The sequence below is a fragment of the Mobula birostris genome, chromosome 5, assembly GCF_030028105.1.
Source record: "Mobula birostris isolate sMobBir1 chromosome 5, sMobBir1.hap1, whole genome shotgun sequence".
NCBI lineage: Eukaryota > Metazoa > Chordata > Chondrichthyes > Myliobatiformes > Myliobatidae > Mobula > Mobula birostris.
In genome coordinates, this window is record NC_092374.1 from 82669579 (window position 1) to 82695029 (window position 25451).

At 43.9% G+C, this 25451-nt stretch overlaps 1 protein-coding gene across 1 annotated transcript in view; it reads left to right on the plus strand.

The window, feature by feature from the left end:
- LOC140197806 (phospholipase D1-like) overlaps positions 1 to 25451 on the plus strand; it is a 158602-nt gene that overhangs the window by 35258 nt on the left and 97893 nt on the right. The window contains exons 2-4 of the mRNA XM_072258268.1: positions 15677 to 15832; positions 16614 to 16747; positions 21046 to 21191. Coding sequence (XP_072114369.1) covers positions 15712 to 15832; positions 16614 to 16747; positions 21046 to 21191 — 401 coding nt within the window. The 5' untranslated portion in view covers positions 15677 to 15711. The remainder of the gene's footprint in view (positions 1 to 15676; positions 15833 to 16613; positions 16748 to 21045; positions 21192 to 25451) is intronic.

The window sequence follows — 25451 nt, forward strand, 5'->3', positions numbered from 1 at the left end:
CTTGCATTACTGGGGTCTTTTCTAATGATATCATAGAAAACAGTCTGTTGTAGTCAGCCTCTGAAATTACAGACAAAGCTGACCCTGAATCCAGCTCAATTTATAGTTTACACTGGACACATCTATTGTGATCCAGATGCATTTGTGATCTGCTTCAGTTATGCTATGCAGTTCTAGGTGTGACAGTTCACCTTTGTCAAACTCTATGTTGTCTGATTCTGTTTTACAATTGGTAACTTTATGCATTTGCTTAGTTTTGTGTTTGAGACTTTTCACTCGGTTGAGCTTTTTGTCTGCCTTGCAGACACTCTATGTGACATTGTCTGTGACACTTTCTGCAGACTTTTTCTTTTAACCAGCAGTTATTTGCATCATGGGAGGATTTGCCACATCGATAAGATCTTTCGCTTTTTGCACTATTCAGGGACATTTTGTGCATTTCATATTCTAACCTCCTTTTCTGTATCTGGGGGTGGAGGGTGTTGCTCCTTTTCCGTAGTTCTGCTGCATCCTTTTCTGCAGTCTCTAATGATATTGCAATGGTCAATGCCCGTTCTATGGTGAGGTCTCTTTCTGCCAGTAGCCTCTATTGAGTGCTTTGACTGTACATGACACATACAAGCCTGTCATAGAAAGTCCATCTCTAAAGTCAGAGTACTGGGAAAGTTTGTGTAGTTCCCCAGACCCTAAGAACTTTCTACAGGGGCACAACTGAGAGCATCCTGACTGGCTGCACCACTGCCTGGTATGGGAATTGTACCTCCCTTAATCGCAGGACTCTGCAGAGAGTGGTGTGGGCAACCCCAGTGCATCTGTAGTTGTGAACTTCCCATGATTCAGGACTTTTACAAGGACAGGGGTGTAAAAAGGGCCCGTAGGATCATTGGAGACCCAAACCATCCCAACCACGATCTATTCCTGCTGCTACCATCCGGGAAGCGGTACTGCAGCATGAAAGCCAGGACCAACAAGTTCCGGGATAACTTCTTCCACCAGGCCATCAGATTGATGAACTCACGCTGATTTGAGTGTATTTCTATATTACATTGACTGTTCTATTTATTATAAATGACTATGATTGCACATGGTACATTTAGATGGAGGCATAACATAAAGATTTTTACTCCTCCTGTATGTGAAGGATGTAAGAAATAAAGTCAATTCAATTCAGTATTTAGAAATAGTCAATTTGATTTCTAGTATTATCACCTGGACTATTCCAGGTCCACAAGTGTCTTGGATGGTTTTTAATGACCTGATTATTCATCTTGCACCATTCTACCCATTTCTCACCTCTTTCGTTTCTTTCCCCTAGTCCAAGTTTTCCTATGGTAATTCCATCAGCACCTTGTCCTTCTTTAACATTTAGATCTCCCATGTCAATAACATTATCCTGAGATTTGAATCCATTCTTTGCTCGTTCAAGCTCTTCATAGAATTTATCTAGATCCTTATTTGTTCCATCTGTTGTTGGTGCATATATCTGTATAATTGCTAAATCAAATGATTGTCCTCTGAATCTAACAAGGAGCACTCTTTCGGATATTGCCCAATGTCCTAAAACTTAGAAACTCAGTGACTCAATACAAAACATATCCAGATGCAGACTGTAGTAGTGACCATAACCCAGTAGTATGTCGTGTAAAAGTAAAACTTAAAAAACTAAAGAAGCAAAAACCTGAACAATCCCTTGACTACTTGCAATTAATTAAAGAAGAAAACTTGAGACAAAAATTTACAATTGAAGTAAGGAATAGATTTCAAAGTCTAGAAATAGAATCTGTTGAAGATGGATAGCAATCATGTAGAAATGAAATTTAACTCTCTAAAGGATGCCTTGGTAGAATCAGCAAAGTCAGTGATTCCTAAAAAAGAAAAAAGCACAAAGAATAAATGGATGACAGATGAAATAAAAAATCTAATGGAAGAAAGCAGACAGAAGTAAGCAAATCCTATAGAATATAAGTCCTTGGATTAAAAAAAAAGTTAAAAGCTTATGTCAAAAAGCCAAAGAAGAATGGTTAAACCAGGAATGTGAGCAAATAGAAAGAATCCCTATTACTGATCCAGAAAGGTTACATCAACAAATCAAGAATATCACTGGTAAAAAGCTCCTCTGTTCTTCAGGTGGATGTTTGAAAGCAAAGGACAGTACCATTATCATGGAAAAAAGATGAGATTATGAACAGATGGACTGAGTATATTCAAGAATTATTTGAAGACGATTGAGGCAAAAAACCAGAAATTAAGAAAAACATTGAAGGTCCAAGCATTTTAAAATCTGAAGTTCGTAATGCAATAAATAATATGAAGAAAGGAAAGGCAGCAGGTCCTGATGAATTAATAATAGAACAAATTATCACCCTTGAAGATTATGGAATTAAAAAACTTACTGAATTAGTCAATGACATTTATGAGACTGGAATAACTCCAGAAGAGATGGAAAAATATCAGTATTTATCACACTTCCTAAGAAACCTGGAGCAATAGAATGTGAATTACATAGAACCATAAGTTTAATGAGTCATAACGCCAAGAAGCCTCTAAGAATTTTGATGACAAGAGCTAAAAGTAAGATACAAGCTGAAACAGGCAAAGAACAATGTGGTTTTGTGAAAGACAAAGGTACAAGAAACGCAATATTGATGTTAAGGTTACTATCAGAATGAGCTATTCAAGTGCAAGAAGATTTGTTTGTTTGTTTTATCGACTACACAAAAGCATTTGATAAAGTGAAGCACAATAAGTTATTTGAAATATTACAGAAAACTCTACATCTAGATTCGAAAGATCTCCACCTAATCAGAAATCCGTACTGGGAACAAACTGCCGCTGTAAGAATAGATGGAAAAGTGAGTCAGTTTATGAAAATCAAGAAAGGCATTAGACAAGGGTGTGTTTTCTCCCCTGATTTATTTAATGTGTACAGTGAAACAATATTACAAAAAATAATCTTGGGAATCAAAGTTGGCGGTGAAAACATCAATAATTTCAGATATGCAGATGACACCGTGTTAATTGCAAGTACGGAGGAAGAACTACAAAACTTAATTGATATAGTTGTTGAAGAAAGATAAACCCATTTTTGCACTGTCAATTGCAAAAAGACAGAATGTATGATGATATCCAAAAAGAGGGAGAATCCTATCTGCAGGCTGAGAATAAACGGGGAAGACATAAAACAAGTATAGAACTTTTGCTCCTTAGGAAGCTGGGTGACATCAGATGGCAGGTGTGACTTGGACATCAAAAGAAGAATAGGGATGGCAAAAGACACCTTTACGAGAATAAAGAGTATACTGACCAACACTAAACTAGGCATGACAACCCACCTCAGAGTACTGAAATGTTACATTTATCCAGTTACGTTATATGGCTCAGAATGTTGGACAATATCTAGTAACATGAGGAAACAAATTGTAACAGCAGAGATGTGGTTTTTGAGGAGGATGCAAAGAATATCATGAACGAAACAAATATCTAACGAGGATGTCATGAACAGAGCAAACACAAAAAGAGAAATAATGTATGAGATCATGAAAAGGCAACGTAACTTCATTGGACATGTGATTAGGAAAGAGGAGCTAGAATGCACGGTAATTATGGGAAAGATTAGAGGGAAGAAAGCAAGAGGAAGACAAAGACAAATGATGATGGAGACAGCAGCCAGAGAACTGGAAATGAATACCAATAAATTGATCCACTTGATCTGAAATAGGAGTGTGTGGGCCATGGCAGTCAAAGTTCAAACTGGGCACGGCACCTGATGATGATTTAGAAATGCTTTCATCTTTTGACTGGTTCCTTTTGTAAAATCTAAATTTCTCAGCAATTGCCAATGGTTTAGGGCTCAAGTGATTTTATAAAATTGTAACAATTTCATCAGATGTCTTATTGCTGGCTTTGCAGGGCTTACCAAGTTGTATAAGAGACTGTATGTTCTTGGGCCCATTAAGCTAGGAGTGTTAGGGGCTTTGCTTCTCCATGTTGTTCATATGATAACACAGTTCCACCCTCTCTATATGTCTCCCAACCTTCATTAGTGCTATCAATTTCATCAACTTTCCCGACTGAAGCCATTGCCACGTTATTTGCATTTTAAGTTCAGCGTGTCATTCACTGTTTCCTGCTTGTTCCTTTTCTTAGCGTCCCTGACAGCTTTCTCGTGCTATTTAACTCTCTCTGTTTCATCCCGTAACTGTCACTGCAGTTCATGATATTTTCTGATATTCAGGTCCGTACTCGTCACCAATTTATTGTGTCTGCATAGAGCTACATATCAATTAAATAAAAGCGCACACGTGGAAGATGGCTTTGAATGATGTAATCAAATTGCAGTGAGGGAGAGGGGAGAGAGAACAATGTGCATGCCTAGACAACAGATCAATACATAGTGCTAAGGGCGGGAGTGTCATTGCTCTGCTCTGAAAGGAATTGATCATATATTACAGTGGTGGCTGCTGTGTTGTGGGAATGCTTCACTGCAGCAGGCCCTGGAAGGCTTGTGAAGGTAGAGGGTAAAATAAATGCAGCAAAATACAGGGAAATCCCAGAGGAAAACCTGATGCAGTCGGCAAGAGAACAGCATCTTGGGAGAAAATTTGTTTTCCAGCAAGACAATGACCTGAAGCATAAAGCCAAAGCTACACAGGAATGGCTTAAAAACAGTAAAGTTACTGTCCTGGAGTGGCCAAGTCAGAGTCCAAACCTCAATCCAATTGAGAATTTGTGGCTGGATTTGAAGAGGGCCGTTCACTCACAATCCTCATGCAATCTGATAAAGCTTGAGCAGTTTTGCAAAGAAGAATGGGGAAAAACTGCAGTGTCCTGATGTGCAAAGCTGATAGAGACCTATCCACACAGACTCAAGGCTGTAATTGCTGACAAAGGTGCATCTACTAAATACTGACTTGAAAGGGTTGAATGCTTATGCAATCAATTATTTTGTGTTTAATAATTGTAATAAATTTAGACCAATTTGTAGAAATTTATTCTCACTGTGACACAAAAGAGTTCTTTTTCTGTTGATCAGTGTCAAGAAAGGCCAAATTAAAATCCACTGTTATTCAATATTGTAAAACAATAAAACATGAAATATTCTGGGGCGGGGGGGCGGAGTTAAAAAGTTGAAGTCTGTACCAAGCATTATAGGCTCATCAGACTGGTGCTTATGCCAGTTTCTGTGGCATGAAGCGTCCCGGATGGGACGCCAGTCTATCGAGATGATAACCCTCAGCATTTTGCCGGTACCCATTTTCAGCTGGGTGGACTGGAGCAATGTGTGGTTAAGTGCCTTGCTCAAGGACACAACATGCTGCCTCGGCTGGGGCTCGAACCCACGACCTGCAAATCGCTAGTCCAATGCCTTAACCACTTGGCCACGTGTCATGGGAGGGGGAAGGTGATGGTGAATACTTTTTACTGGCACTGTACAGGCTTCCTCCGCCATCCGAAGGTAGAGCATTCCTATGAAAGGGTTCGTAAGCCGAAATGTCGTAAAGCAAAGAAGCAATTACCATTTATTTATATGGGAAAATTTTGTGAGCGTTCGCAGACCCAAAAATAACCTACCAAATCATGCCAAATAACACATAAAACCTAAAATAACAGTAACATATAGTAAAAGCAGGAATGATATAATAAATACACAGCCTATATAAAGAAGAAATACTTTTCCACAATCATTACTGAACTGTTCTCCGTAGTGAAAATTTCACACAAGCGCCATCGGCAGAAAATCTCACGCAAGCGCTGTTGGCAAAAGCATGGCGCAAGTGCTCTCCGGTAACCTTTCAGCTATGAAGCTGCCAAATCAAACCAAATAACACGTAAAAATACACAGCCTGTATAAAGTAGAAATAATGTATGTACAGTGTAGTATCACTTACGGGAATCGGGAAGACAGCACTGTGCACATGGATGATGGTGTGTTAGACTGATTCGTCGCAGGTTGGGTGGGTTAGTGGCCCCCCACCCTCCAGGCCGCCGAGCAATACATTGCTGCGAAGCATGCAGGGGTGCAGCGGTGGCCGGGAGGCACACAGCACATCTTTAAGAAAAAAGTCAAAACAAACATGCTAATTAATTAGGTGCCGCCCGGCACGTAATTGTCGGCCCAGATCAGCGCCGATTTCCCATTGCGTCGTCTCTGATCTGGGCCGACAATTACGTGTCAGCAGCATCTAATTAATTTGCATGTTTATTTCGGCTTTTTTCTTAAAGATGTGCTGTGTGCCTCCCAGCTACCGTTGCATTCTCCGCGAATCGGTATCTGTCCGCAGCCTGGGGGTTAGGGTGGTGGGACACTGGGGTGACACTTCATCGTTGTCTGTTTCCATTAGGGCAAGCAGGTCATCTTCTTCTATCTCTGCCTGCCTCAATGTCAAAGGTCGAGGTTCGTCGTCTGCTGTGGCTGATGTGGAAGGCTTGCTTGACTGCTTAGCCTCGCACATTTTTCTATCATACAGTTCTTTGTAAGGACTCAAACCATCCTGCAAATATTCCCTAAACCCACGTACCCTTTCAAAATTAAATTCATACTTTATCATTACTCATTCCGTTTTGATTGTTATCCTTTTTTCTTCCAATTGCATCAGCTCTTCATCTGTCAGTTCTTGGTCACGGGATGCCAAAACCTCTTCAACATCATCTTCATCAGCTTCCACAAGCCAAACTCACGTTGTCCTTACTTTGTTCACCACGATCGAAACGCTTAATTATGTCTAGTTTTACGCTAAGTGTAACACCCTTACGAGCTCTTTTAAGCTTTTCCGATACCTCAGAACTCATCTTGCAAGTGGCTGCTCACAGGCACATGTTTAAGCAATGCTGTTCCGAATCCCGGCGAAAGCGGCTGCTCGGGGCGCGCGCTGCCTTTTATCGCGTGCTGCTTTTTTTTTCGTAACAGTGAAAACACCTTCCAAAAGCGAAAACAGGGTACTAATGTAGGTCTTCCGTAACAGTGAGGTTTCGTAAAGCGAACGTTCGAAAAGCAGGGGCCACCTGTCTCCACCCCACCACCCATCAGTACTTATATAAAAATGCAAGTAAGTGTTGGAAAGTTAGTCTGCAAGGAAAATAATAATTCTAAAGTGGTTTATCAGAGAGTATTTCTGGTTTAAGTTGGCACTGGCAAAGCCCAGTGACTACTTATCAGCGGCAAACAAAGAATACAACAAAATACTTTATTAATACCACTTTTTCTGGTAAACGATTGCCGCAGAAAATGGAGAGGCAAGCGGAGTTGAGGTGAACAAACGTGAGGCTGCATTGGGGCGAAGTTGAGGCAAGGCCCATCCACCAAACCATGAGGAAGGACCCACGGATTGATTGATCTAAGTGCCAGGCAAATTTGGAAAGTCGGTTACAGGCTGATAAGATGCGGTGAGGTCCAAGGCCCAGAGTGTATCGAATCGACGGGGGCTGGGTCCTCGAGCGAGGTATGATTCGATGTTTGGACAATTTAAATGCTGGGCCAGATGGATTGAAAAGGTTGGGTGTCAGGACCAGAGATGAGGGTCAGGCCAGGCTGTCCCGTGATGTTTACTTGCTCTGTACTGAACTGAGGCCTTCTTGGCTTTGCTTCTTTCACAAAACTTCAGTTCTCAATGCTATTTGCTTGCTTTTACTGTTTGCAATGGTTCTGTTAGTTTTCTTAGTTTTGTGGCTGCCTGTAAGGAGATGAATCTCAAGGTTGTGTCACGTATACGTACTTTGATAATTTATTGTGGTGTTCGCCGAGCTTGGCAATTAGCTTGCAGATGTTTCATCACCAGTCGAGGTGACATCGTCAGTGTGCAGTTGTTGGTGTGTCTCTCTGGGAGTGATTACGTTTATATAGCGACCCACTCCTCCCCCGTTCGCATGCCTCAGCCCTGATTGGCTACCGCCTCAGTTGACCTTTGATTTCTATCAGCTCACGTTTCTTTAGCTCTTAGGATTTGTAGATGGTGTCGATTTCAATAAATTTGTTTATCGAGCCATCAGAAGAGAACCACGCTTCTAAAAATTCTCGGGCCTGCTTCATGTTTGCCTGCACAGTTCCCTGTTAAAGTGGTGTCCTTCCTGGTTTCATGTACCGAGTTCAGCGACAGTGGATCATGTCCCCATATCTCCAGTCTGTGCTCCCATAAACGAGTTGAGAGTTTACGTCCTGTCTGGCCAACGTAGTTCTTCTCCACAGTCTCCACAGGTGGTCCTGTATGCCACTTTGCTTTTTTCGGTTGTCTTTACTGGTATCTCAGTTCTTGAGACAAGTTTGTGAGCGATTGTGATGCCATGAGGTTCGAGCAGTCGAGCTGTGATCTCTCAGATATTCATGTCGAGCAGGGTCACGTGTTTCAATGTACGTTGAGAAGCATGGTTCTCTTCTGATAACTCCGTAAATAAACATCGAAATCGATGCCATCTATGAATCCCTAAGAGCCAAAGAGACACGAGCCAATAGAATTCAAAGGTCAATAGAAGGGTAGCCAATCAGATCCCAGGCAAGCAAACGCGGGGGTTGGGGGGGTGACTATATAAAAGTGAGCACTCCCAGAGAGAAACACCAGCAACTGGGAACTGAAGATGTCACATTGACTGATGATTGCCAAGCTCGGTGAACACCACAACATTAAACACCTCACCCAAGTTGCCAATATTCACCACCATCTGAAACTTTGATAACAAATGTACTTTGAGAATCTTGGCTGAAGGGAAACAAGGGGGAGTGGGACTGTTGGAGGAGCTCAGAGAGCTAGCATGGATTCGATGAGCTGATTGGCCTCTTTCTCAGATTGGAAAACAAGTGTAGGTCTGCCTCGCAGATTTCAGTGTCAGGGGGCAGCATTGCCACCTGTAAACAAGGGTTTGCATTTAAAACAGACCTCTGCAGGACTATGACGTTCGTTGTTAGCGATTTTTTTTTTGCGTATTCAAAGACAACACCAAAGTCAATAACATTCTGTGTCCATGGTAATATTGATTAGCTCTCTTTGTTAAAATCTGTTTATTGAGAAGAAAACATACCTGAAGATTGCAGTTAACATATGGTGATTGACGTAACAAAAATAGAAAAAGTGTCCGTGCAATTTGTCCTTTAGAATCGACATTCTACACAATAGTGGTCAGACAAAAGCATGTTTCTAAAGTTGTTCAGTTACATACTGCAGGCATTTATATGGTAAATGAAAATGGAAAATGCACCCAATTGAAAGTAAATTTATTATCAAAGTTTGTATAGGTGACCATATATTACCCAGAGATTCATTTTCTTGCAGACATTCACAGTAAGTACAAAGAAACACAATAGAATCAGTGAAAATCTGCACACAAACACAGACAAACAGCCAATGTGCAAAAGCAACACACACAACTCAGCAGGTCAGGCAGCGTCTGGAAGACAAGTTTTGCAAACACAAAAAAAATATTATTATAGGCATCCGTTAGTCTCATGAGACCATGGATTTGCGCCTTGGAAGGTTTCCAGGGTGCAGGCTTGGGTAAGGTTGTATGGAAGACCAGCAGTTGCCCATGCTGCAAGTCTTTCCTCTCCACGACACCGATGTTGTCCAAGGAAAGGGCATCAGGACCCATACAGCTGGGCACCGGTGTCGTCGCAGAGCAATGTGTGTTTAAGTGCCTTGCTCAAGGACACAACACGTTGCCTCGGCTGGGGCTCGAACTAGCGACCTTCAGATCACTAGGCGAACGCCTTAACCACTTGGCCACGTGCCAACACTATAAAAAAATATATAAAATAGTAGAAAAGCAAATAGGTAATACCTACTGAGAACATGAGTTGTCAAGTCATTGAAAGTGAGTCCAATGGTTGTGGAATCCGTTTAGAGTTGTGGTGAGTGAAGTTATCCACACTATAGCCTGAAGGTTGAAGGGTAATAACTGTTGCTGCAGCTGGTGGTGTGTGGCCTGAGGCTCCTGTACCGCCTTCCTGATGGCAGCAGCGAGAAGAGTGCATAGCCTGGGTGGTCAGGGTCCTTGATGATGGAAGATGCTTTCCTGCTGAATGGTGGGGAGGGCCACTTGCAGCTATGGGAGCAGGCAGTGGATGGTCTTGGGAGCAGAGGGAGCATATATAGAAGGCAACAAAGGAGGCAAGACAGCTGCTGTATTTCATTAGGAGTTTGAGGAGATTTGGTTTGTCACCTAAAACACTCAAACTTCCACAGATGTACTGTGGAGAGTATTCTGACAGGGTGTATTACCATCTGGTACGGGGTTGGGGGGCGGCTACTGCACAGGATTGAAAGAAGCTTCAAAAAGTTGTAAAATTAGCCAGCTCCATCTTGGGTCATACCCGCCATAATATCCAAGACACCTTCAAGGAGCGGTGCCTCGGAAACACGGCATCCATTAAGGACCCCCACTACCCACGACATGCCCTCTTCTCATTCCTACCATCAGGAAGGAGGTACAGCAGCCTGATGACACACACTCAACAATTCAAGATCAGATTCTTCTACTCCGCCATCGGATTTCTGAAGGGACATTGAATCCATGAACATTACTCACTTTTTATAAAATTATTTGTTTTTGCCCTATTTTTAAATTAAACTATTTTATATATTTTTTTACTGTATTTGTTTTATTTTTCTCCATGATCACCAACGTCATACAACACGGCACATAATAATGATGATGAGTGTACCTGCCTCAACCATTTTCTCTGGCATTTCGTTCCATATAATGACCACCTTCTGGGTGAACAATTTTCCCCTTGGGTGCTGCTTAAATGTCTCTACTCTCACCTTAAACCTATGCCCCCTAGTTCTTGATTACTCAACCCTGGGGGAAAGATTGAGTAAATTCACCCAATCTACATACCTCATGATTTTGTACACCTCCATAAGGAAGCATGGTAGTGGTAAGCATAGCACTTTACCGTACCAGTGACCCGGGTTGAATTCACACTGCTGCCTGTAAGGAGTTTGGACGCTCTCTCTGTGACCACAGGGGTTTCCTCCGGGTGCTCCGGTTTTCTCCCACAGTCCAAAGATGTACTGGTTGGTAGATTAATAGGTCATTATAAATTGTCCCGTGATTAGGCTAAGATTAATTGTCCCATGGATTGCAGGACAGCATGGCTCGAAGGGACAGTTCTGCACTCTTTCTCAATTTATTGTTGTTATGATCTGCCTGTTACGCCACTGGCGTTTAGGGCAGCAATGAAGCTCCTCCATCTCTGTCTGTCCTTGGCTTTGTAGAAGGTATTTTCAATGCTGTTTCCATAACAATTTTGTTTGACCAGTCAGGGTTGTTAGCCCTGAGCTGAACCCCCGAACCTGGAGGACCGGTGGACCACTCTTAGTCTGTCCTCTAACCTTTGACCTGTTTGGCATGGGTGACCCGACCAAGAGCTCTGACTCCAGCTCTCCAGATCATTGAGGCACAACAGCCTCCAAACCCTATGATAAGATTGTGGTCTTCTTGGAGGTGTATCTCAGTAAAATAAAATAAGCTCTGTGGGGTAGCACACCCCCCTGAAAACAGTGGGCCAGGTGTTCTAAGGATATAATCCTGTAGCTTGTCTATGAAGGTGCCAGCCTACAAGGGGTTTATTTATTTTTTGGGGCATTGCACAGTCACAGACCCTTCCAAACCAATGAGTCCCCGTCACCCAGTTACACCCATGTGAACAATGAATCTTCGAACCCATCCAGGCTTTGGACTGTGGGAGGAAACAGGAGCACCATTAGGAGACCCATGTGGTCACAGTGAGAAAGTACAACCTCCTTACAGACAACTGTGGAACTGAATCCAGGCCGCTGGCGCTGTGATATGTTGCACTAACCGCTATGTTACCGTGACACCCTCTTTAATTATTACCATATGATTGTTCATTTACTATGGGCAGTGTCGTATGACGTGGGCAATCATAGTCTTTCCAAAAACATGATTGTTCTTGGCAAATTTTCTACAGAAGTGGTTTGCCATTACCAGCTCCTGGGCAGTGTCTTTACAAGATGGGTGACCCCAGCAATTATCAATACTCTTCAGAGATTGTCTGCCTGGTGTCAGTGGTCACATAACCAGGACTTGTGATATGCACCAGCTGCTCATATGACCATCCACCGCCTGATCCTGTGGCTTCACATGACCCTGATTGTGGGGGGAGAGGGAAGGGGGTCGGGGCTCTAAGCAGGTGCTATATCTTGCCCAAGAGTGACCTGTAGGCTAGTGGAGGGAAGGAGCACCTTACACCTTCTTTGATAGAGACATATCCCCACCTTGCCACCCTAATTGCAATGCACAGAAGCCAAATAAGGCAGTAGAAAGCAACAAATGACAATGACCCCAACACACAAAATGCTGGAGGTATTCAGCAGGTCAGGCTGCATCTATGGAGAGGAATAAACAGTCTTCAAGTTGTCAGACTCTTGTACGATAAAGATGGACTCTTGTCCTCACGGTCTACCTTGTTGCATAAGCAGCCTTAAGCATCGGGGGGTCGATTTCAAGAGTTAATGTGGATTCCTACCCCCGCTTCCCAAAAAAAAAGAAAGAAAAAAAGTGAATATTCAAGTTGGTTTGCATCAATAATGGTATAATTTCAGACTTAAATGTTGATGCATTATATGCACTTTCAGCATAATGGACAGACAACTCAACATAATCCAAACAATTCTCTTAATTAAAAACTGAAACAATGGCATTTTTTGCTTTGGAGTGAGAAGCCTCGCCCTTTTCAGCAACTAGTCTGCATTGAATGGCACTATGTGTTAGGTATCAGCTGACATAAGAACAGCTTAAACAATTTCCCTCAAATTAATAACAAAAGCAATGTTATATTTAATGAAAATTCACACTTTATTCAATGAACAGTGTCTGAAAGTTAACTACTGGAAGTTTATGACAAACTGCATCTCGCGCTCTTTCAGCACCATGGACAGCTCGCGTAAGGCCTGGAAGGGGGGGGGTGAAGAGAGAGAGAGAGAGAACGAACACGAAAGTGGGAGAGAGAAATTACGATTTGTGGAAACGCCACCTAATCATCTATACACATTTTGAGTGAAATACGTGGTTTATTTTATTATTTTAATTATAAACTTTATTTCTGCTAAAAATGTGTTAAAAGACTTACCACTAGAACTTCACCACCCTACTGTGCTTGAGTGCTGAGAATGCTTTAATGAGCTCATCTTTGTCCAGCCATCTTGTGATTTCATGCTCAATTGATATCTGAGCAAGAGCTGACAGACGCTCCTGGAGCATGATTGTCCTCAGATGCGTTTTGATGAGCTTTAGCCTCGAAAAACTTCTCTCTCCACTCGCTACAGTCACAGGCACTGTCAGCATGAGTCTTAGAGCAATGGTGAAGTTAGGACATAGTTCAACCAGATTGTTGCTGTAAATGTAGCTCAGAATCTGCAGGCCAGTGGTTGTGAATCGGTCTCTGTGAATGTCAGTGGGGCTTTCTCTCTGTCTGGTGTGCTGGTGGTGGCATCTCCCTCACCTGTCTCAGTTGTAGGACTGTCATCATGCTGTGGTGCTTGTTCATCAAACAAAGTTTGGTCATCATTATCACCATCTGTTTGAGTAGAATTGTTCTTCTCATTTTCATTGCTCTGATTATCAACATCTCCCGTACCGCTTACGCTGTCACTTGACACTGCAGCCCCATGCTGTGACGATGGTGCAGCAGCAACTGCAGTCGGTGGGCCTTTTACAGATGCTGGACCAAAGAAAGATGTAACTTTTGGGAGACTATTTAGACGTTTTGTTTTGTTGTCTAATATTTTCCATTTTTCAGCACCACTAGGATAAGAGCGTTTCATTTTCCTCTCATTGAAAAGTAGCCTTCTTTGCTAGGAGCAATGTTTACAAGTGAAGTAAATATTTTAATGCATTTTCTCACATGTCAGTCAGCAAGTGCCCACTGGTGGTTTGGCTGGCAATAGCAGGAGAATATTGTGACGTCTGGGAGCTGTGCATTGAATTTTTGCATGTTATTCGGGGGCCCCTGGGAGGGTGGGGCCCGTTTCAGTTGAAACGGATGAAATATAGCTAAGGCCGCCTATGCCTTGTTGTGATCTTGTATCTTATCGTCAGCCTGCACTATAACTCTCTGCTCCATTCTGTTATTGCTTTTCACTTTGTTTAGGGCAGCAGTGAAGCTCCTCCATCTCTGGTGGTGTTCAGGGCTTCCTGTATTGTGTCAGTAGCTTCCTCTCGGTTTTCTCTACCGTCAGTCATGCAAGTCCCGGGCGGAGACTCAGAACCATTGCACTCAGATGTAGCAGGATTCTTCATTACTGTCTCCGGAACAATTTTGTTTAACTAGTCAGGGTTGTTAGTCCTGAACTGACCCCTGACCCCTGAACCTGGAGGACCAGTGGACCACTCTTAGTTTGGCCTCTACCCTTTGACCTGTTTCACATGGGTGACCCTACCAAGAGCCAGAGCACTGACTCCAGCCAACATAGCTCTCTGGATCATTGAAGCATGCAAGCCTCCAAACCCTACAATGAGGTTGAGAACCTCCTTGAGGGTCAATCCCTCCAAACCCTACAATGAGGTTGTGGTCATCCTGGAGCAACAATCCCACCAAATCATACGATGAGGTTGTGGTCCTCATGGAGGGTCAATCCCACCAAACCCTAAGATGAGATGGTGGTCTTCCTGCAGAGGGAATCCTTCCAAACCCTACCACCTCTACCACCATTCTTATAAACCTCTGTCAGATATTCCCTCAGTATCCTGCGCTTCAGAGAAAACCCACGTTTATCCAGCCTCTCGTGATAGTACATGCCCTCTAAATCATGCAGCATCTTGGTAAGCCTCTTCTGCACCCTTTGTAAGGTCTCAACGTTCTTCCCAAAGTGGGGCTATCAGATTTATGAAAAGTCCATGAATATTATTTGTGTACCACACTATCTATTTTGTAACTTTTAGTAGTCTTTAAGTATGTGCTGTGTTGCTGCTACAAAACAACAAATTTCATAGCCACGCACACAAAATGCTGGAGGAGCTCAGCAGGTCAGGCAGCATCTATGGAAAGAATAAAGAGTTGACGTCTTGTGCCAAGATCTAATCGACTGTTAATTTTCCTCCATAACTGCTGCCTGTCCTGCTGAGTTTCTCCTGCATTTTGTCTGAACTTTAATCTTGAGCAAATCAAAATAAATTTATTATCAAAGTACATGTATGTCACCATATACAACCCCGTGATTCATTTTCTTGCGGGCATTTGCAGTAAATAGAAAGAAGCGTAATAGAATCAATGAAAAACTACACACAAGCAAAGACTGACAAACAACCAATGTGCAAAAAAAAACAATGTGCAAATATATAAAGAAAAACAAAATAAATAAATAATATCACATTGAGAACATGAGATGTAGAGCCCTTAAAAGTTCATTGGTTGTGGAATCAGTTGAGGTGAGTGAAGTTATCCACGCTGGTTCAAGAGCCTGATGGCTGAAGGATAATAACTGTTCCTGAACCTGGTGGTGTGGGACCGAAGGCTCTGTACTCCTTCCTGATAGCAGATGTGAGAAGAGGGCATGGCCTGTGACAGCACTCCTTGTAGGAGGGCACCTGCAGAAACTCTTGTGTCTGAGTCTGATTGTGGTCTGTGCATCTCCTGAGGCGACACCAGTCCCCACAGTCATCTGTCTACTGATGTCTTCCCCTTTTCCACACTCTGTATTGGAATGTGTCTTCTGTCTCTCCTCAGATCCTTTGATGGACTGGGTGCCCCTGTCGTGAAGGATGTCTCAAGAGTTCATAAACTTAGCAACCTTGGACGCACAGACGCCGCTGAGTCCAAGTGAACTGCAGCTGGATGCAGTTGTAGATGATGTGGACCATGTCGAATGGGAGGAGAGCACAGGTGACCTGGTAGTTTCTTTACACTGTGTTCAACGATGTGATCGACCCGAGAGAGAGGCAATGAGTTAAAATAAGAACAAACTGCACATTCGTTACATTGGCAGTGCAGGGGCACAGTAGGGAGAAGCACCAACTCAACTGAGTCCCCGGTTCACTGAGCCTTCTCCCCTCTCCATTCTCATCTCTCTCACACTCCCTCAATGTCTCACCTTCTCCTGTCTCTCTGCCTCCTGCTTATCTCTCTTTCTGTCTGTCTCACTATCTCTGCCTCACCCTCATTCTCAATCTCACTACTTCTTTCTTCCTTTCCTCCCTTCCCTCCTTCAAACTTGCCCGCCTCCCCCATCTAACACTCTCCTCCCTCCTCTCTCCTCCCTTTCCCACACCCTCTCATCCCTCAATGTCCCCTCCCCCACTCTCTGCCTCTCTCCCCCCTCTTCTTTTCTGCCCTCTCTTCCCCACTCACTTCCCCACTTTCTTCCTTGCTTTCTCCCCCAGTTCCTCCTGCCTTCTCTCCTCCCTCTACCCCCTATCCCCCTCCTCACCTTTTTCCATTTCTTCCCTCAAGCTCTCTTACCAACCCGGGTCTCTCCCTCCTCCATCTCACCCCCACCTCTGAGATAGGCATGTGAACGTGCAGAGAATGGAGGGATATGGGCATTGTGTAGGCACAAGGGATTAGTTTAGTTAAACATTTAATTACTAGTTCAATTAATTCAGCACAGCTGGAGGAGTGGCCTTTTCCAGTGCTGTACTGGTCTATGTACTATGTTTATTTTCAGATACCCTGCCCAGCCCATTTCTACTGGTGTATAACATAAAGCCATTCAGGGAGAAGAACCGCCAGGTCTTCCTGAAAGGCGTACCTGTCACCGTACATGTCGAAGGCATTGAGCGACATCTGCGAGGAATCAAGGTAGGGTGACCCCCATTTTCCTCCCCCGTGGATTCACGTTGTCTTGTTCTAAGTTCTGAAGACAGTTGGCTTATTGACTGCTGAGGCTCTCTGTTGGTCAGGATGTTGCATCCTGGCTGTCTAGATACACAAGCCTGGGCAGTTCAAAATGGAGGGCAAGCTGTTGCCCATGTAGCAGGCTACCCCTCTCCACACAGCTGATGAATCCTAAGAATGACAGAGACCTGATACGGTTCGGCACCAGCGGCGTTGCAGGAGTTGCCAATCAATGTTGAACTCAACGTAGGACTGCCTTAGGGACTCCAGCTCCAGATTCTTCCCTCGGGGTTTACTCCCGAAACCTTCCCCATGACGTTTGGATAGGTACACGGATGTAAGAAGGATGGAAGGATTTGGATATGGTGTAGGGAAGAGGGATTAATGTTTGGGGGGGGGTGATTTACTTTTTAGCTGGTTCGACACAAGATTGTGGGCCGAGTGGCCAGCTCCTGTGCTGTATGTTCTATGTTAGTATGAGCAGGTGAGGCTGAATGGTCCATTCTGTGCTGGATGATCCTCCAAAATTGACGGTGATATGGAGGAGGTGGTCAGAGGAGGCCTCCTTGTCAATGGAGTTGCTTTCCTAATAAGCTGCAGAGAAGACTCTTTGGTCCATAGCTCCCTGAAAGTAGATAGGATGGTAAGGAAAGCATGTGATGTGCTTGCCTTCGTCGGCTGTAGTGTTGGGAAGTCACGTTGCTGCTGTATAAAACTTTGGTTAGGCTGCATGTGGAGTATTGTGTGCAGCTGTGGTCAGGGAGGATGTGGAGGGTGCAGAAGAGGTTCACCATGATGCTGCCTGGCTTAGAGGGCATGAGCTGTAAGGAGAGATTGGACAAACTTTTCTGTGGGGTATCAGAGGTTGAGTAGAGTCTTGACAGAGGTTTATATAATTATGAGAGAATAAGGCTGATAGGTCACAGCTCTTTTTACTATCAAAGTATGTACGCAGAATACAACTCTGAATACGACAGATAGCCATAAAATACAGAAAACTGTGGAAGCAGTTGAAAGAAAGACATCAAACCGCCCCCCCCGCATTCTAGTTGTAATCCCCCCATGCATGAAAAGAAAAACAAACCAAAACTCACAAGCCCAACCCCTCCCTCTCACAAAAACTAACAGACCACCCACGTGGAGAAACAACAGCAAGAACATCAAGCCCCAAACCTCCAGCCCACCAATCGGCAACAAGAAAGAATGGGCGGGAACACAAAAAGAAACATAGAACTGAAAGAGGCCAATATAAACTACAGTCCAGTCCATAAACCTCAGAATTTCAGTAACATCCCTAAGAGACTGGAGACCCAGCTGAGGGCAGCAATTTGAATCAGCAGCCCCTCCGAGGGAAGCAGCATGAACCGGTGACCCCCCTGAAGGAAGGGACACGAACCAGTGGCCCCTCTGAGGGCAGCAATCAGAACCAGCGGCTCCTCCGAAGGAAGGGACCCGGACCAGTGGTCTCTCAGACAGAAACAGAACAGGGAGGGATATGAACCAAATGCAGGCTGACGGCACTCATTCAAATTAGCACTATAGTTGACAGAGGCATTGTTGGCTGACTGGGTGATGGGGTTGGAGATACCTCTCTCCCAAAGGAGGTGTGAGGCGCTCTTTCCTTCTACTAGCCTGCAGGTCACCCATGGGCAAGGTGTAACACCTGCTTAGCTTCCCCAACCCCCCCACTAGTCAGGGTCATGTGAAGCCATGGGGTCAGGTGGTGGATGGTCATACAAGCAGCTGGGAAATATCACAAATCCTGGTTATGTGACCACTGACGCCAGGCAGACAATTTCTGAAGAGTATTGGTAATGGCTGAGGTCACCTGTCTTGTACAGACACTGCCCAGAAGAAGGCAATGGCAAACCACCTCTGTCGAAAAGTTTGCAAAGAACAATCGTGGTCATGGAAAGACCCTGATCACCCTCATCACACAACACAGCACATAATGATGATGTCATACAACACGGAACATAATGATGATGGTGATTGTTGGGTGAAGGGCCTGTTCCTGTACTGTACTGGTTTATTATTGTCATATGTTCAGAAGTACAATGAAAAATTTAATTGTTCAAGACATTCATGTGGATCATTTCAAGCTGTAAGTCCCTGAGGTAGTACAAGGGAAAGCAGTAATGGTGTGCAGAATAAAGTTTTACAGTTACAGAGAAGGTGCAGTGCAGGCACACAATACAGAGCGAGGGCCACGGGGAGATAAACTGTTGACATCACAATCTATCTTCAATGTACAAGAGGTTCATTCAATAGTCTTATACTGGGATGGTGTGTGTTTACACACTTCTGCCCCATGGACCACTTCCACATGTCGACTGCCTTTCTGAGACAGTAAGAAGTGTAGACACAGTTAGTGCCTAGAGAGGCAGATGGCGTTTGTCAAGGACTGGGCAGCGTCCACAACTCCCCACAGTTTCTTGTGGTCTTGCTTGCCATCCATACAGATCTCCCAGAAACCACCCATTTCAATTCTACTTACCATTCCCATTCTAACATGTCAGTCTCCCCTATGGCTGTGATGAGGCCACACTCAGGTTGGAGGAGCAACATTTTATATTCCAATGAGGAAGCTTCCAACCTGATGGCATGAACATTGATTTCTTGAACCTTCAGTAATTACCCCACCCCCGGCATTCCCCATTTTTGTTTTCCTATCACACTTTCTCTTCTTACCTGCCCATCACCTCCCTCTGGTGTTCTTCCTCTTTCCCTTTCTTCCATGGTCTTCTGTCCTCTTCTATCAGATCCCCTTCCACCCCTCAGCCCTCTATCTCTTTCACCAATCAATTTCCCAGCTCTTTACTTCACCTCTTCCCCCTCTCCCGATTTCACCTGTCACCTACCACCTTTTACTTCTTCCTCCCCTCCCCCCACCTTCTTACTCTGACCTCCCCTCTTTCTTTCCAGTCCTGATGAAGGGTCTCAGCCCAAAATGTCGACTGTTTACTCTTTTCCACAGATGCTGCCTGACCTGCTGAGTTCCTCCAGCATTTTGTGTGTGTTGCTCTGGATTTCTGATGTTTGAGATCATTTCATCACACCAGTACATCGAGGTAGTACCCTCTTGTTGCTGCTGCCGCCGTCAGGCCAGAGGTACAGGAGCCTGAGCTCCACATCACCGGGCTCAGGAACAATTCCCCTGCAACCATCAGTCTCTTGAAGTGGCATGGATAACATTACTCACCTTTACTCTGAACTTATTCTACAAACTACAGGCTCACTTTCAAATCACAACCAAGAGAACATCTGCAGATACTGGAAATCCGAGCAACACAAACAAAATGCTGGAGGAATTCACCAGGTCAGGGCCTCCGGCATTTTGTGTGTGTGACTCACTTTCAAAGACTCTCTGCAACTCATTATTTTTCAGTATTTTTTTTATTTGTACGGTTTGTCTTTTGTACATTGGTTCTTTATCCGTGTATGTATAGTTTTAGTAAAATTCTACTCAATATCTTTTTTCCTGTAAATGCCTGAAATAAAATGAATACTAACGTCGTATTAGACAATAAATTTACTTTGAATTCTAAAACTAGCAAGGTGATCTGTGTGAGAGTGATGGGGGTGGTGGATAATCAGTACTGGTGCTGTACAAGTTTGGTTCAGAGGAAGTTCCCCAGAACGATCCCAGGAATAAAAGGGTTAACATACGAAGAATGTTTGATAGCCCTGCGCCTGCACTCGCTGGAGTTTAGAGAGAATGCTTCAGATGAGTGGTGGGTAGTCTAGGATCAGAGAATAAGCCTCAGAGTAGAAGGATGCCCCTTTACAGGGGTTCCCAATCAGGGGTCCGCAGTTTCCCCTGTTAGTTGTAAGGCCCATTGTCATAAAAAAGTTTGGGACCTCCTGCTTGAGAATGAAGATGTAAAAGAATTTCTTTAGCTAGAGGGTGATGAATCTGTGGAATTCATTCCTAGCCATTCTTCACTAAGACCAGAGGAAACAGCTTCAGAACAGAGGGGCAATCCTTTAGAACGGTGATGAGGAGGAATTTCTTTAGCCAGAGGATGGTGAATCTGTGAAATTCATTGCCACAGACAGCTGTGGAGGCCAAGTCTTTGGGTATTTTTAAAGCAGAGGTTGATAGGTTCTTGATTGGTCAGGGTGTCAAAGGTTACGGGAAGAAGGCAGGAGAATGGGGTTGAGAGGGATAGTAAATCAGCCACGGCCTGATTCAGCTCCTGTGTCTGATGGTCTAAATCCCAACTAACCTGTTACTTCTCCCCTCTCCCACCATTGCCAAGGTTCGGCCGAGTACCGTGTACATGATGAGGATCACCCACGGGGACTTCACCTGGACACTGAAGAAGAAGTTCAAACACTTTGAAGAACTTCACCGGGACCTGTTGAAACACAAGTTCAAGACTCGGGTCATTCAGCCTTTAACCAGGTGTGTTCCTTTCTCTGAACCTGTTTACCTAACCGGTTCTCATGTTGGGCCTTACTCCGGCTAAAACCATAAGGTATGGATCCGCTGTATCCGTTCAACCCTGCCTAATCAAGAATCTATCAACCTCTGTCTTAGACATACATAAAGACACCACAGCTACCTAGCAACAAATTCCACAGATTACCACTCCTCAGCTAAAGAAATTTCTCCTCAACTCTGTTCTAAAAGGATGCCCTTCTATTCTGAAGCTGTGTCGTCTGGTCTTAGACTCCCCCACCATAGAGACATCCTCTCCACATCCACTTTATCAAGGCCTTTCACCATTCGATAAGTTTCAATGTAGTTTCCCCTTATTCTTCTGAATTACAGTGAGTGCCAGCCCAGAGCCATCAAACGCTCTTCATATGGCAATATCTTCAATCACAGAATCATTCTTGTGAACCTCCTTTGAATCTTCTCCAATGTCAGCACATCCTTTCCTAGCTAAGGGGCCCAAAACTGCTCACAATACTCCAAGTGAGTCCTCAACAGTGCCTTATAAAGCCTCAACATTACTTCCTTGTTTTTATTTTCTAGTCCTCTTGAAATAAATGCTAACATCGCACTTGCCTTCCTCACCACTGAGTCAACCAGCAAACTAACCTTCAGTGGATCCTGCATGAGAACTGCCAAATCCCTTTATATCTCAGATGTGGAGAAACTCTTGAAACACCAGAGTTCTGAGAGAGGTGCCTGAAGAGATTGTGGAGACATCAGTAATGATCTTTCAAGAATCGTTAGATTCTGGAAGACTGCAAAATTGCAAATGTCACTGCATTCTTCAGGAAGGGAGAGAGGCAGAAGAAAGGAAGCTATAGGCCAGTTAGACTGGCCTCAGCAGTTGGGAAGATGTTGAAGTTGATTGCTAAGGATGAGATCTCAGGGTACTTGGTAGATACATAATAACATAGACCATGGTCAGGATGGTTTCCTTAAGGGAAAATCTTGCTTGACAAGTCTGTTGGAATTCTTTGAAGAAATAACAAGCAGGTTAGACAAAGGAAAATTGCTTGATGTTGTGTACTTGGATTTTCAGAAGGTCTTTGACAAGGTGCCACACATGAGGCTGCTTAACAAGCTCCAAGACCATGTTATCAGAGGAAAGATTTTAGCATGGGTAAAGCAGTGGCTGACTGGCAGGGGGCAGTGAATGGGAATAAATGGAGCCTTTTCTGGCCTGCGATTAGTGGTGTTCCACGGGGGTCTGTGTTGGGACCAATTCTTTTTACATTGTATGTCAATGGTTTGGATGATGGAATTAATGGCTTTGTTGCAAAATTTGCAGATGATATGAAGATAGATGGAGGTGCAGGTAGTTTTGAGGAAGTAGAGAGGCTACAGAAGGACTGAAACAGATTAGGAGAATGGGCAAATAAATGGTAGATAGAATACCGTGTTGGGAAGTGTATGGTCATGCACTTTGGTAGAAGAAATGAAGGGGTTGACTATTTTCTAAATGGAGAGAAAATACAAAAAACTGAGGTGCAAAGGGACTTGGGAGTCCTTGTGCAGGATTCCCTAAAGGTTAACTTGCTGGTTGAGTCTGTGGTGAGGAAGGCAAATGCAATGTTAGCATTTATTTTGAGATGACTAGAACATAAAAGCAAGGATGTAATATTAAGACTTTATGAAACACTGGTGAAGCTTCACTTGGAGTATTGTGAGCAGTTTTGGGCCCCTTATCTTAGAAAGGATGTGCTGAAACTGAAGAAGATTCAAAGGAGGTTCATGAAAATGATTCCAGGATTAAATGACTTGTCATATGAAGAGCGTTTGATGGCTGTGGGCCTAGAACTCAGAAGGATTAGGGATGCCCTTTAAAAAGGAGATAAGGAGGAATTTGTTTAGCCAGAGAGTGTAGAATCTGTGGAATTCTTTGCCACAAGCAGCTGTGGAGGCCAAGTCTTTATGTATATTTAAGGCAGAAGTTGATAGATTATTGATTGGTCAGGGTATGAAGGGATATGGGGAGAAAGCCGGACACTGGGGCTAAGAGAAAACTTGGATCAGCCATGATGAAATGGCGGAGCAGACTTAATCGGCTAAATAGCCTAATTCTGCTCCTACATCTTATGGTCTTAAAAAAAAAACTCTTTCCAAATAGAGAATAGCAAAGTAAACATTAGGGACCCTTAATCATAGAGCCACTGTGCCAACAGGATCTACAGCACAGAAACAGGCCCTTCGGCCCACAATGCTGTAGAACAATACAGCACAGAAACCAGCCCTTCAGCCTACAATGATATAGAACAGTACAGCACAGAAACAGGCCCTTCGGCCCATAATGTCTGTGTTGGCACGTGATGCCAAATTAAACTAAATCTCTTCCGCCATGTGTCTAAATGCCTCTTAAACACCTCTACCGTATCTGCCTCCCCCACCTCCCCTGGCAGCCTGTTCTAGACTTCCATCTCACTGTGTCAACAAAATATTTAACCCATACATCTCCTATGAACTTTTCCACACTTACATTAAATGCTGGTGTTTGACATTGCTACACTAAGAAAAAGACTGAGTGACTGCTCTATCAATTGTATATATCTGTTCATCTGTCTATCCATTTATTTACTGAGTGATACAGGCCCTTCCAGCCCTTTGAGCCGTGCCTCCCCAGCAGCCACTGATTAACCCTAATCTAATCACAAAACAACTTACGATGACCGATTAACCCACTCAAATGTCTTTGGACTGTGGGAGCAACTGGAGCACCCGGAGAAAACTCACACATTCCACAGGGAGGACGTACAGAACTCCACCGGAATTGAACTCTGAACTCTGGAACACCCCAAGCTGTAATAGATTCGCGTTAACCGTAGCGCCCTTGTCTCTCATAGTTTTATAAACTTTTATCTGGTCTCTCCTCAGCCTTTGACACTCTAGGGAAACCAAGTCTATCAAGCCTTCTAACTCATACTCACAAAGCTAGGCAGCATGTTGGTGAAGCTCTTCTGCATCCTCTCCAAAGCCTCCACATCCTACTTGTAATGGGGTGACCAGAGCTGCACACAGTACTCCAAGTTTGGTCTAACCCAAGTTTAATCCATGCAAGCAAACTTCATTCTGACCCATTTTGCCTAAACGCACTAATCCTATTTTCCTGGGTTTCGTCCCTATCCTTCTATTCCTTGTCCATGTAAGTGTCAGTTGGCAGGATGGAGATATGTCTCTGTCAAAGGAGGTGTAAGGCGCTCCTTCCCTCCACTAGCCTGCAGGTCACCCTTGGGCAGGGTGTAGCATCTGCTTAGCCCCGAGGTCAGCATCGCAAGAAGCCTTGGGAGCAGGTGGTGGATGGTCGTATGAGCAGCCGGTGCATATCACAAGTCCTGGTTATGCAACCGCTGACACCAGGCAGGAAATCTGTGAAGAGTATTGATAATGGCTGGGGTCATCCATCTTGTAAAGACAATGCCCAGAGGAAGGCCATGTCAAACTGCTTCTGCAGAAAAGTTTGCCAAGAACAATCTTGGTCATGTGAACATGATCATCCAAACCATACATGATGATATAAGTGTCTCTTTAATACTCTCTTCAATCGTATCAGATTCCATGTCCTGCTCCTCTGGCACCTTGTCTCATATAATTACCACTCTGTATATAAAATAAAATTCCTCTGTGATTCCTCTGCGATGGTCAGGAAGTTCAAAGTTTGGAGTTCAGAGTTCGATTCCGGCATCCTCTGTAAGCGAGTTTGTATGTTCTTTCCTGTGTGTACATGGGTTTCTTCCAAGTGCTCTGGCTTCCTCCCACTGTCCAAATTTGTAGTGGTTAATTGGTCATTGTAAGTTGTCCTGTGATTAGGCGAGGGTTAGAACAGCGGGTTGCAGATGGTGGGTCGAAGAGCCTGTTCCACTCTGTATTTTCACAGAAAAGGGAGATTTTGACTAAAGTTAATTGGAATCATAGAGACACAGAGATTGCAGTTGCTGGAATCTGGAGTGGGGAAAAAAACAATTGAAGGAACTCATTGGAACCTCAACTTGCATCAGTTTGCAATAAAGCTTTGGTGCAGAATTGGATGCTGCCTGCATTAGAGTCTATGAGCTATTCCATCCATGTTCGTCCATTGTCGTCGTCGATGAAGACCTCGACACCATTGATGGTGTCAAGACTAGCGTGTGATTTGGATTTAAGTGAGGGAGACTTGCGCAGCGTCAGCCTCACTCTCTCTTCCCAATTCCCATCTGGATCCAGTGGCAAGACAGAGTCTAGACGGCTGGAGAT